The sequence below is a fragment of the Hakea prostrata genome, chromosome 6, assembly GCF_041222555.1.
Source record: "Hakea prostrata isolate BN-2017 chromosome 6, UWA_Hpros_2, whole genome shotgun sequence".
In the NCBI taxonomy this organism is placed as follows: domain Eukaryota; kingdom Viridiplantae; phylum Streptophyta; class Magnoliopsida; order Proteales; family Proteaceae; genus Hakea; species Hakea prostrata.
The window spans coordinates 22,236,524-22,250,053 of NC_142605.1; the positions used below are offsets into that span (position 1 = coordinate 22,236,524).

At 34.8% G+C, this 13,530-nt stretch overlaps 2 protein-coding genes and 1 non-coding gene across 3 annotated transcripts; 2 read left to right on the forward strand and 1 right to left on the reverse strand.

Annotated features, from left to right (window-relative positions):
• Positions 1-278: 278 nt before the first annotated feature.
• LOC149012639 (uncharacterized) lies at positions 279-2,557 on the reverse strand. The gene is made up of 6 exons (XM_089157643.1): positions 2,174-2,557; positions 2,025-2,110; positions 1,285-1,882; positions 895-1,058; positions 724-780; positions 279-597 (listed from the first exon to the last, which is right to left on the reverse strand). Exons 1-6 carry the CDS (start codon positions 2,555-2,557, stop codon positions 279-281), a joined length of 1,608 nt encoding a protein of 535 aa, XP_089013769.1.
• Positions 2,037-2,138, forward strand: LOC149012640 (small nucleolar RNA R71). Its single transcript, XR_016174189.1, has one exon. It is a non-coding gene; the product is annotated as a small nucleolar RNA R71 (small nucleolar RNA).
• Positions 2,558-11,092: 8,535 nt separating the features above from the next.
• Positions 11,093-12,823, forward strand: LOC149012641 (GEM-like protein 4). The gene is made up of 4 exons (XM_089159181.1): positions 11,093-11,578; positions 11,701-11,781; positions 11,955-12,226; positions 12,345-12,823. Exons 1-4 carry the CDS (start codon positions 11,422-11,424, stop codon positions 12,516-12,518), a joined length of 684 nt encoding a protein of 227 aa, XP_089015307.1. The 5' UTR covers positions 11,093-11,421; the 3' UTR covers positions 12,519-12,823.
• Positions 12,824-13,530: the final 707 nt, after the last annotated feature.

The window sequence follows — 13,530 nt, forward strand, 5'->3', positions numbered from 1 at the left end:
CCTATCCTAACCCTGACCCCGACCCGAATCCTTAATGTTTGTAGGTCCAAAGACCCGGAGTGGTGGAAGAAGAGACTTGTGGGCCCTCATAGTTGAAGACTTGGTGTGTGATTCGGAGCCCATGGATATTGACAGTGAAGCCCCTTACTTGGATACACTAGGTTGCCTCCCAAATAGCTCTTGCATCATAGTTCACAGCCAAACTACCCCCAACTTTGGGTCAAAGATAAGAGTGACTTCTAGGGGTCGAAGCCACTTCCAAAGTAGTGATTAAGTTACTAGCCATGGTCCTCAGTAGGAAATTTGTCAACAGATATAGGTGATAAAGCTTCTAACTGCATCTCACATTTGAAAATTCCTATATTTTCTGCATTTGTCACACCTACCAAATAAGCCTCAACTGGATTAGCTGGATAGCTTACTTGAAATACCTCCTTTGTGCACCTCTCAATAGAGTCAATTCTGAAGCAGTTATTTGCTTCATTTGGAAACTTGATGGCCTTGAATACATTGAATGTGATCTTTTCATCTTGTACTCTCATAGTAAGTTCACCTGTTTGAAGATCGATCGAAGTCCTCCCAGTCACCAAGAATGGCCTACCAAGAATAATGGGTATATCCTAGTCTTCTTCTATATCCAACACTAAAAAATCTGTTGGAAATATAAACTTATCCACTTTAACCAAGACGTCTTCAATGATTCCCCTCGGATATTTAATCGACCTATTCGCCATTTGAAGTGACACTGTGGTAGGTTTAGCTTCTTCAAGGCCTAGTTTCCTGAAAATAGATAGAGGCATTAAATTAATACTAGCACCAATATCACATAAAGCCTTATTAAAATGAAAATTTCCTATAGTGCATGGTATTGTGAAACTCCCTGGATCCTTTAACTTAGGTGGAAGCTTCATCTGCAAAATAGCATTGCATTCCTCTGTCAATGAGACAGTCTCATAATCTTCAAGTTTTCTCTTGTTAGCAAGAATGTCTTTCATAAACTTGACATAACTAGACATTTGTTCCGAAGCATCTGCAAAAGGAATATTAATATGCAATTTCTTAAATACATCAAAAAATTTAGAAAATTGCTTATGTAGTTTCTGCTTCCTGAGCCGTTGAGGATATGGAATAGGTGGATTATAAGGTGGTGGATTGTTTGGAAACAATTTGGATTTTGGCTTCTCCTTTTCCTTAACGTATTCCTTTGCATCTTTTTTCTCATCATGAACCGCCTAAGAAGAGGGTTCAGTTTTCTATGGTTTTCTTGAAAGGTTCCTCTAATACTTTTCCACTTCGAAGCTCAATAGCATTTGCATACTCTCTAGGATTTGTCTCAGTATTACTAGGCAGTGATCCTTTTTGCCTTTGATTCATATCATGGGCGAGTTGCCCCATTTGTACTTCCAAATTTTTAATGGATGCAAAAATATTCTGATTGGTGATCTCTTGCTTCTGCATAAATTGTGAAAAAACTGTAGCCATTTTCTCAAAAGCATCTTCCCAAGGAGCTTTCTTCTGAAGTGATTGAGCTTGTTGATTTTCAAGTTGTCTTTCAGTATCTTGATTGTTTTTCCATCCAAAATTTGAATGATTTCTCCACCCTGGATTGTATGTGTTGGAATATGGATTGTTCTGTCGGTTAAAGTTCCCCACATATTTTGCTTGCTCTAACTGATTTTGCTCAAAAGGATTAGCCATCTGACATTCATTGCTATAATGTGTTCCCTCACAATAGTTGCATATCACAACTGGAGGTTTGATGCCTTGAGTTGCTAACAACCTTACTTGCTTTGTTAATGCTTCAAGTTGGGCAGCCATGGCTGTCATGGGATCATTTTCATTCCTCTGCAAGACTCTTCTTGGGGTAATTCTATCCCTTGGCCTTTGATATGCATTTGAGGCCATAACATCCAAAAGATCAAAAATTTATGTTGGATCCTTGTTCATGATTAATCCTCCTATTGCATCATCTACTAATGTTCTTGTGGAATTAGATAGACCATCATAAAAAAATCTGAACTTGCCTGCATTGCTCTATTCCGTGGTGTGGACATTTCCTTAGCAAGTCCTTGAATCTTTCCCATGCCTCAAATAGTGTTTCCGAATCATACTGCAAAAAAATAGAAATATCTGTTAATAAACTAGCAGTCTTAGATGGTGGAAAGAATTTTACCAAAACTTTTTGAGCCATTTGATCCCAAGTAGTTATGGATCCTGGTTGTAGAGAATGCAACCAACTCTTAGCATTGTCCTTTAATGAGAAATGGAACAATCTCAATCTTATGGCATCATCAATAACGCCATTGCTCTTGAATGTGTCGCAAATTTCCAAGAACCCATCAATGTGAAGATTTGGGTCTTCACTAGGCAATCTAGAAAATTGATTATTTTGAACCATTGTAATGATAGCAGGTTTGATTTCAAAATTGTTAGCTGCTACAGGTGGACGCCTTATAGCTGTCATATTATCTCTCACAGTTGGTGCAACATACTCTCCTAAAGTCTTGCGCCTTGGTGCATCAACTTCAAGAGGTGGTTGATTATTACCAAGATCCATTGCTCCAGAAGTGGAAGATGAATTTGTTCTATCTTTCTTTGCTTTTGAGTTCCTTCGACAAGTTGCTTCAATTTCAGGATCAAAAGGAAGTAAATTATCATTTCCTCTCCTTCTCATGCAAAATCAGTAGAACCTGAAAGAACTCCAATTCACAACTACAAATAAAATAAAATAAAATAATAGAAAAGAATAAAAAGAAAATTGGTGCTTCAATGTTATCATCTCCATATATGTATTTCAGCTCTAATCTACATTTCTTCCACCTTCACAAGTCCTCTTGACCTTGGATAAGTGATTGCTCTTCATTAGTGGAGAGAGGGATGATAGGCTGGACATATAAGAATTGACCTTGAAACTAGGGAGTTGTCGGTTGAATTTGGGATCTTAAACATGCATGCACTTGATTGGTTAAAGTATACACATACACACGGGTCAAAGTTTTGATTTTGTGATCTATCTACTCATCTCTTATTTAGCTTATTTTATACATTCCTTTGAATTATGGTTGAACTTGACTAAGATTGAATATGTAATCAAAATGAGAGTTTGTCTAATCCTGATATTTGCTCGAGGACTAGCAAATGTTAAAGTTGGGGGTAATTTGATAAGTTGATTTCATGCATATTATTTTATACGATTAATTTACTATATTTCCATGTATTTACAATTGTTTTATATCAATTTATCCTAATATGATATGAAAATAAATATGTTATACCATTTCCTTTAATTTCTATAATTTTGGTGATTTTATATATTTCCTAACAAATTCTAATTAAGGTTTATTACTTTTACGTGTAAGAAATTATCAATAAAATCTGGGCATTATTGCAAGAGTCCTACCTCAAGTCAAAAACATAGAGAGAATGGGTCATTGCATGCTTCTATGTTTTATTTCCTATTTAGGATTTGATCAAAGAAGGGAAAAGAGGAAAAAGAATCCAATTCAAATAAAGAAGACTCAAAAATCCCGTTTTTGAGTGTCTCTGTCCAGTTTTGATCAAGCCCTTCATCGGATGGTCATCTAGTGTCTGATCGAGCCTAATTTTGGAGGAAAGCTTCATGACTTCTTGTTATTCAAATCCAACGGTGGGATTATGCATTGGAGATCTCTAAATTAATTTGATTTGTACGTCAAAAGACTCCTTGGTTAAGTCAGATAGGAACTCTGAGTTTGATTTAAACTTTGTATAAAAGGAGAGCAAACTCCAACGTTTTTGGGAGCTTTGGAAGAGCGTAGAGGTCGAACCAGAAGACACTGGATGGCTTTGGAGATCTGTAGCTTGGGAATAAGTTTTTCTTCATCTTCTTTGATTTTTCAATTGTTAATTTTTTTAGGTTTGATGTTTTTTGTTTCTTTTTCCATAATTTTTTTTTTTTAAGAAAATGAAAAAAAGATAGTGGATTTGGACTACATCACTCTTAAGGCTATGAATCAAAGGAGTCTCTTTCACCTTACTTCACATTTTTTTTTTTTTTCCCATTGCATGCATTTAATATTAATATTTTGATTTTTTTCGCTGCATTGAGGACAATGCTCATTTTAAAGTTGGGGGTGGATGCTAAGATTCCTGTCTATGGGTTGAGACTCAATATGCTGAAATTTCTTTTCAAAAGCAGAATTTTTCAAAACTTTTATCAGTGATTGAAACTTACTAGTCTAGTTAGTAGAGTAAAATAGAAGGAAGTTATGACATGTAAATCTCTAATCTTATTTAGTATTTCATGTTTTAGATTTTTGTTCCTTTATAATTCTTTGAATATGATGACTTCGCTAAATATCAGATGACTATATGAATTACTTTAACCTTGATTATGCAATCCACCATTTGAGCATTAAACATTGCTATTCAGTTATTGCATTTAGGGATTTTCAAATGAGACTGCAATTTTCTTGTTCAGTCAACATATTATAATCCACCAAGATTTCCTCTTGAGGCAAAATTCATGAGTGTCACTTGTCTAGGGATATGATAGAGGCCATTCTTCTTTCATTTAAATTTTTGAAAAATATATATATTCTCTCTAACGCCCACTTCTACGATCATGTTCACTCGTGGAGATGTATATGGTTTATATGTTAGTATCTCATTGGTGACTCTTCCAAGTCATGTGATCCCTTGAATAGACCGAAGGTGATATGGATTGTTAAAAGCATGGTGACGGTTAAAAGCATTGTGAGTAGATTTTTTTTGTAGTTGCGGTCTCCGTAGTTAATACCACTGAGTGAGCCTTTTGGATTCTCACTGGGCTAACATTGCATAATTGGGGCTTAGGGCCAAACGCCACCGCAACGCTTGGATAGATAGTTATTTGAGAGACATGTTACGGTCTAGGATATGTCTTGGACTGCTTCTTGGAAGATGTGTTATCTATCACCTTGAAGAAGGAAAAAAAAAAGTATGAAATTGCTATTTTTTTTCAAAAAAAAAAAAGAAAAGAAAAGAAAAGAAAAGAAAATTGGTGCTTCAATGTTATCATCTCCATATATGTATTTCAGCTCTAATCTACATTTTTTCCACCTTCACAAGTCCTCTTGACCTTGGATAAGTGATTGCTCATCATTAGTGGAGAGAGGGATGATAGGCTAGACATATAAGAATTGACCTTGAAACTAGGGAGTTTTCGGTTGAATTTGGGATTTTAAACATGCATGCACTTGATTGGTTAAGGTATGCACACACACACGGGTCAAAGTTTTGATTTTGTGATCTATCTACTCATTTCTTATTTAGCTTATTTTATACATTCCTTTGAATTATGGTTGAACTTGACTAAGATTGAATATGTAATCAAAATGAGAGTTTGTCTGATCCAGATGTTTGCTCGAGGACTAGCAAATGTTAAAGTTGGGGGTAATTTAATAAGTTGATTTCATGCATATTATTTTATACGATTAATTTATTATATTTCCATGTATTTACAATTGTTTTATATCAATTATCCTAATATGATATGAAAATGAATATGTTGCACCATTTCCTTTAATTTCTATAATTTTGGTGATTTTATATATTTCCTAACAAATTTTAATTAAGATTTATTATTTTTACGTGTAGGAAATTATCAATCAAATCTGGGCATTATTGCAAGAGTCCTACCTCAAGTCAAAAACATAGAGAGAATGAGTCCTTGCATGTTTCTACGTTTTATTTCCTATTTAGGATTTGATCAAAGAAGGGAAAAGAGGAAAAAGAATCCAATTCAAATAAAGAAGACTCAAAAATCCCGTTTTTAGTGTCTCTGTCCAGTTTTGATCAAGCCCTTTATCAGATGGTCATCCAGTGTCTGATCGAGCCAAATTTTGGAGGAGAGCTTCATGAATTCTTGGTATTCAAATCCAACGGTGGGATTATGCATTGGAGATCTCTAAATTAATCAGATTCGTACGTCAAAAGACTCCTTGGTTAAGTCAAATAGGAACTCTTGAGTTTGATTCAAACTCTGTATAAAAGGAGAGCCAACTCCAAAAAGAAGAAGAAGAACGTTTTTGGGAGATTTGGAAGGGTGATTACCCTCTGTACCAAGACTAGCCGGACTTTGGTGTGGGAGAGGCTCTACTTGGTTTCCTTCGTGTACACTTACGAGTACACCTTGTACAAGACTGAGGAGACCTTAGCTTAGGCCTTTTTATTGTTATTTATTTGGAACTTGGATATGTAATTATAACTCTAACTGATATACTCCTTTAAATTTTGGATCTGTAACTTAACTTTCTTTTGATATACTCTTAGATGTTGGTTTTGTAACTAACTTTGATTGACTACTTTTCCGTTGCCACTGAGGGAGTGACTTCCGCTCACTCTCTCTCTTTTGGATTATATTTATACATTGGTATCATCTTTATTCCATACTCAGATTATTTGTTCTTATCTTATTCATGATTTCTATTATTATATGCTTTACCTTGATTATTATTGTTCATGATTGTGTTATCGAGTATGTGGGAAGCATGGTTGCTCGATACTTGATCTTCAGGACTGTGGATCACATACCCGGGTATGCCTGGGAGGGTACCGGCTGAGTGGATGTGACAGTACCAATATTATAACGGCCAGGACCCTTCTTTTTCGAGGAACATAGGATAGCAATAAAATCCCCTACAAGCACCCACAGTAATGCCATAGGGAGAGCAACCAAATCCAACCACAATCAACGTCAATCAGATCTGAAACAACTACCAAGAATCACTGAGATGCTATGCACCTCACCCTTATAGACAACTTCAACTGAAATGTGTTGATTTGAAGAGGAGAGAACCACTAGCCTAGGCACATCACGTTTTTAGAATAACCATAGATTATGTTCTTTATTTTCCCTATCATTGAAAAGAAAATCACTAAAACCCCCTAGATGATTAAGCATCAGAACTAGGCACCTCCACACCTCCACTTTAAGTTCTGCAATACAGAAAAAATCTGATTGATGAGACACTAACAAAAGTTTCAATGCCCTACAACTAGCTGCCTTACACATCCCTCTGATATTCCAAAATAGACTTCATAAGGAAGCAAACTAGAGACTACGATTGTCAACCCCTCTTGGACTGACCAACTGAAGTATTTGACTCCTTTGAGAGCATAAAAGAATCAACACGACTAACCTCTTCTAGCACAATAATACAAATACTTCCAAGATAAGACAATATTAGAAATTTTAAAATTTCAATGATAACTATATGAATAACAACAACAACAACAATAAACCTTGTCCCAACTAAATGGGGTGGCTACATGGATTCTTGCCTTCCAATCAATTTTTTATGAAGTCATGTTAGATACAAAGCCTAAGTTATGTATAGCATTTTTTACCACTTCTCTTAAGTTTTCTTAGATCTACCCCTAACTCTTCTAATTCCTTCAATTTAAATTATATCACTTCTCTGTACAAGGGCATTTATAAGTCTCCGTTGAACGTGATTATGACACCTAAAATGACTTTCTTGAAGCTTATCACTTATGGGAGCAACTCCCAAACCAACTCTTATATGATATTCATTATCTTATCCTTCTTAGTTTTGCCACTCATCTATCTTAGCATCATCATTTCTGCTACACTGAGTTTATCTATATGATTATTTTTAACAACCAAATACTCTACACCGTACATCATAGTTGGTTGAACAATGGTCTTATAAAATTTTCTTTTAAACTTTAATGGAATACGCCAATCACATAAGACCTTGAACACACCTCTCCACTTCATCCACCCTATTTTTATTATTTGGAATACATCATCCTCTATATCACCTATTTTATTTATGATTGAACTTAGGTACTTAAAACAATCACTCTGAGGAATCTCCTTATCGTCAAGTATCACCACCTCATCGTATGCCCGATCATGACTAAATTTACAAACTTGATATTTTGTCTTCGTTCTACTTAGTTTAAAGCCTCTGATTCCAAACTTGTTCTCCATGATCCTAATTTGTTAAACTATATGAATAAGTATTTGCCAAAAACATTCCAAATCAATATTAGTTTAGTTTCATGAATCTAGAGATTTTTACAACCAAACGAATATAATTATCAGATTCATGAATATAGAGATTTGAAATCTTTGGATTCATGTAACCAAATAGGCCCTAGGGAATTGAGCAACTTAAGTAAACTGCTCTTGAAGAATAATAAGGAACCCTTTAAAGCAAGTAGGGACAATGCCAACATCTGGTGATCTGTATTGTTGGCCTTTTTATATTCCTTCCTTTTCATGCTGAGATGGAAGAGAGTGGAGAATACGGTGAGCAACATAACGATGACAAACGTGACGTTGAAGGTTTTCACACGAACAAAGTCTGGAGTGTAATATTTCTACATAGGCTTAGTCCATCAGTTTTGGTTGAGAAGTTGTTTTCCAATATCCATTAACCATTAAGACGGTGATGTTTTATCTAAATTTCTCTTTTTTCAGTCACCCTACCATTTCAACGCAAAACCCATGTTAAGGGATTTGGTGTTTTGAAAGTAGAAAAGAGCACAAGATTACGTTATTTTTTTTGTTGCATACATCATAATTGAATCAGCTGTTAAATTGGTGTACAATGCCTTGGTATCTCATCTGTGGTGAGAGCGGAGTCCAAGAAGATGAAGCTCCAACTTTAAATTTCTTAATTCGATTTGGAGAGCCATGTACTTAGATGTTTCTAGCAGGTTGGAGTTTCTTCTTCACCCCCTATTCTGGATATCCCAAAGAACATGACTATTGTTGTCTCTGTCTCACTAGTAGGTTGTAATCCCCCTTCTATATTCCCCCTTCCCTTGTACATTCTCTCATTCCCTTTTGAGACTTTGGTTAATGATTATTCATACATCCAAAAAAAAAAATCTTAATTTTTATAGGACAAACAAAGAATATCATCTTACTAAAAAACTCATTTGATACTGGAGAAGATCATCTTATGATATTGGCAAATGTCCACATAAAGTAGAATCCACAAAACTTTTGTTGTAAATTCTAGAATCTTTAGTTAAATAGAAGTCTCAATTTTGCATAACCCTTCACAGGGATTTGAATTGATTTGGTATAAATCATGATCCATGAAAATATGCTTACTACATATAGAAAATTAATATGAAAAGGACTAAAGAAGCTGGGCCTCCAATATCCTAATCGGATATAAAATTATTTAAAAGTCAACTAGAGATTCACCTTTTTACACTAAAAACGTGAATCTATAGATTTATGAGTAAGGGTGAAATCCAGAGATTTCAAAAAAGTTATACAATTGCACATTCACAAAAATCACGTCAATCAAATAGTCTTTTAAGATTAATCCACAGATTTCATTCCACAACCAAACATCTAATTTTATAAATTATAACTCCATAGATTTCAAATCTATAGATTTCAAATCTCCAGACTCATGTAACAAAACAGGCCCTAAATGACTTTCTTAGAAAGAAGTGGTTGTGGTGTTTATTAAATTGAAGCTACAATATTATCTGTGACTAATTTGTTGCTTTCATGAATAGTTATGGTTGATCATTAAGTATTATAAAAATACATAGACAACTGCTGAGTCAGTTCCACGCCATCGGTGGAGACAAATTCCTTATCTTTGAGAGTTAATTGTCAAATGTCAATGTTTGACCCAACTACTTAGAGATCTCCAACTGAAAAATTAAAGGGATAATTACTATTGTCCCTCTATACTTTGATTTTATTACTACTGTATCCCTTATACTTTTCAAAATTACTAACCCAACCTTTAACTTTGTGTACAATTACTAATGCCCCCTACCGTTAAGTTCCGTTAGTTTAGTGATGATGTGGCATCTTTATATTTTATCGAAAATCCCAAAAAACCCTTGTACTTATCTCCTTACTTATATACCCTTTTGTCAAGTTACAACAGTACTCTTAATTAAATGTGGAGAAAAAAATAACTTTCATAAAGAAAAAAAACCACCACCACTACCAAATAAAGAAAGAATGATTGAATAAAACTCAAATAGAAACCGAAGAGGAAGGAAAATCAAATTCAACTCAAATTTGAAACTGAATATTTTCAAAATAAATGAAGCTAAGTGAAAGTGAGAAACCAAATAGGATTTGGATTTTGCCCATTTCTTTAATTCAAAATAAATGAAGTTTAAGATAAAATAGACATTTAATCTGGTTTCATAAATGGAATAGCATCATCTTTTAATTTATTAATTTTAATGAAGGACAAAGTAGACATTACATATTCAAACTTAACGTTTACTTAACACCGTTATAAGAAAGGGGGCAATAGTAATTTTATAAAGAACATGATTTATTTAGTAATAAAATCAATGTACAAAGGAACATCAATAATTATCCCAAAATTAAATTATTCCTTTCAAATTACCTAGAAGATTCTATGGATATAAGGAAAATTCAAACAGTTGAATTCTCTAGGTAATTTCTTGGAAACTGAATTCCATTTAGTCAAAACTATAAACAGGAGAATCTCCTTTGAAACTTAACCATATTTGTTCAAATCTAAAATCCCAAAAAGTAAATAACTCTCGAACCATTATTAGGAAGCTGGTGTACCCTACGCCAATAGTATTTCATTATTTTTTTTGCTAGAATTCTATAATAAGGTTGTCAATGGTTCGGTTTGAGTTGGTTTTGATTTGAAAATATTTTTTTTTGATTTGTCCAAACATGAACTGATTAGCCCAAACATGAACCATTCAATTTTGATTTGTATTGAGTTCGGTTTGACCTGACAATTTTAGATTGAATAAGATCAGCTTTGAGACCATTATCAACCTGTTATCAAATCATTTTAACAAGTTTCAAAATAAAATTTATATATGAATCTTGAATCTTATATCTGTGGCTTAATATCTAATTAAATTGTTTGGTTCGATTAGTGGTCCGATTCATTTGATTTGGACTAACAAGCCAGTAATGGGTTGGATCGAACCGGTCCGAAAATTGAGAGATTTTTCAATCCCTATTTGTCTAACTTAGGGCACACAGGCGGTGTAGCTATTGGTCTCTCATTCTAATATTACAGAGAGATTTGAAAACAGAAGAGACAAAGGAAAAACCGTTTGTGTCAAGATGAGACTTTTCCAAGTTATTTGAAAAAGAAGTCGCCAACAGAGGCAACTGCCACTGGAAAATTTTTCGTTTTCAAACCCTGGAGGGTTATTCTGTTCATCGGTGAGCCATCGATGACAGAGCAAGACAGATCGTGCGATTAACAACCCTGCATTTGTTCAATTTAAATACAGATTCCAAGGTTTGTTCTACCACCAACAAAGGATCCGTTGATCAACAGTTACAGTGGAGGGTAAGACAATTGGGATTTGTAATCAATCCTCAGAGAAGAAGTTGTTGGATTAAGAACCAATAGCAGATTAAAGCAATCAAGAACGTATAGAATGAAGAATTTTTTTTCAAGTCGTGTTACTGGGATTTCTGTAACTTCGGAGACTCACAAAGTTGAAAAGGCAAATAATAGAACTTCTTCAGTACCTGAATCTGATGACCCAAAATTTCCTTCACCAATTTCTGAAGGGTCTTCTAGATCTAAACAAAGTAGCTTCTCTCTCTTGGAAAAAGTTTATTTTTTTTTAAATTGGGTTTTATGATCTTCTGTGATGTACTATTCTTGAAAGTGCTTTTAAGATGTTTGCTTATGTGCTCCCTTGAATCTGCAGGCATAATAAATACACTAATTGACTGGATGACCAATTTTGGAAGGAAAGCGGGCAATTTTGCTCATGGGGTTTGTGAGCATGGTATGCATGTGCTTTGTTGTAATTATTAAATTATGAGTTTGGATTGTCAATATGCTAATCATTCAGAAGAATCTGAACTTAGCTTTTGAATTCCTATTCAATCTGCTCCCTCCTGCATGAACTTTACAAAGAAAAGCATCTAAATGAATTTTTTTAATGGTTGAATGCTACAGTGAGATTGGGGAATGTGTCTGAAACTGTGAAGGGAAAATTGAGTTTGGGGGCCAGAATTCTTCAAAGAGGTGGGATGGAGAAGGTATTCAAACAGGTTTTCAGTACTGCAGAAGGAGAAAAGCTATTGAAGGTCTCGCTATGCTACTTATCAACAACAGCTGGTCCTATCCCAGGGCTTCTCTTTATCTCCACCGAGAAAGTTGCCTTTTGCAGTGAGAGGTCTATTAAACTAACATCTTCAACAGGGAAGTTGATTAAAACACGTTATAAGGTAATTAGGGAACTCTTTCCCCTAGAATTTCTCCTTTTTTTTTTCTTTGGGAGAAGTGGTGATGGGTAAAGAAAACATTCCCTTGAATAGTAGTAACACTGGAGCTATTTCTCTGCAGGTTTTGATTCCAGTAAAGAAGATACATAGAGTGCACCAAAGTGAAAATGTCAAGAAGCCATCCCAGAAGTACATACAACTCGTCACAGTGGATGGTTTTGAGTTCTGGTTTATGGGATTTCTGAATTACCAGAGAGCTTTCTACTATCTTCAACATGCTATCTCAGAATCTTAAATGAGTTGGTTCTCAGCAATGATACAGTCGAGAATCATGGCCCTCTGCTCCTTTGTATCTTGCTGTACAGATTGAAAAAAAGATTCTACACAGTTAAATCATGTATAAACTCGGGTTAGTTTTGTTAGGTAGCTCCTAGATTCTTTAGTAGTATTCATGTATGCAGATTGCGTACTTGGATATTGTTTCAGTTTTTCCTCATTATTATAATTACATTGTGCATAAAAGTGACTGAAATTGTACCTGAAAAAGGTTTTAGATACTAATTGTTTGGCATGGGAAATCCCATTGGAAGTGTTAAATCATTTTTGGGGGAAGCATATTTTCTTGCAGCTTGATCTAATACTTTTTTCATAATAAATAGTTCCACTATGAACTTTTCTATTTCTTCATGAAGAGATTGTAGAAGAGGGGGCACTTGGTAAGTTAGAAGTTGGAAGAGCCATGTCCTTAAATCACCTTTTCTTTTCCCTGTAAGGAAAATAGATTAACTGAATTATAAGTTTGAGTTCTGCACGTCCTGGTCTGGATCCATAATCACTCAAAAGGGGGTGTATGTTCTTAGGAGTACTAAAGCTTCATTTGAAATATTATACTGCTTGGCGGAAAATAAAAATGATATTACCTTCCCTTTATCTCTACTGAAAGCAAGTTTGGTTGAGAGAGAGACGATGTGGCTTCATGTGGCCAAGCACATGCTTTGTATCATATCCACCAGCATGAGGACCCTATGAAGTAGACAACATCTGAACTTTCAAGCACAGTGCCTTCTATTCTGAGTTGAAAAACAGATTTGGTTGAGAGAGAGTATCCTTTCATTTGGTCTAGCACAACTTTTGTTGACTATATCCACCAGAACATGCATCCCTGACTTTGCAGACAACTTCTGAAACTTCAAGCCCAGTGCCTTCTTGATGTCTTGTAATAAATCAAAATTGTTTACAGAGGTGTCATTTTGTGACTTCTACAGCCCTCATTTCCTTAAACCCCCTCTCCCTTCCTATGCACTATT

Coding starts and splice junctions, on each gene's coding strand:
- LOC149012639 (XM_089157643.1), bottom strand. CDS start 2,557: ATGGATCTTGGTAATAATCAACCACCTCTTGAAGTTGATGCACCAAGG. Junction 1,883..2,024: donor CACGGAATAGAGCAATGCAG/GCAAGTTCAGAT, acceptor TGCATATCAAAG/GCCAAGGGATAGAATTACCC. Junction 1,059..1,284: donor TTGAGCTTCGAAGTGGAAAA/GTATTAGAGGAA, acceptor GATGTATTTAAG/AAATTGCATATTAATATTCC.
- LOC149012641 (XM_089159181.1), top strand. CDS start 11,422: ATGAAGAATTTTTTTTCAAGTCGTGTTACTGGGATTTCTGTAACTTCG. Junction 11,579..11,700: donor GTCTTCTAGATCTAAACAAA/GTAGCTTCTCTC, acceptor TTGAATCTGCAG/GCATAATAAATACACTAATT. Junction 11,782..11,954: donor TCATGGGGTTTGTGAGCATG/GTATGCATGTGC, acceptor TGAATGCTACAG/TGAGATTGGGGAATGTGTCT.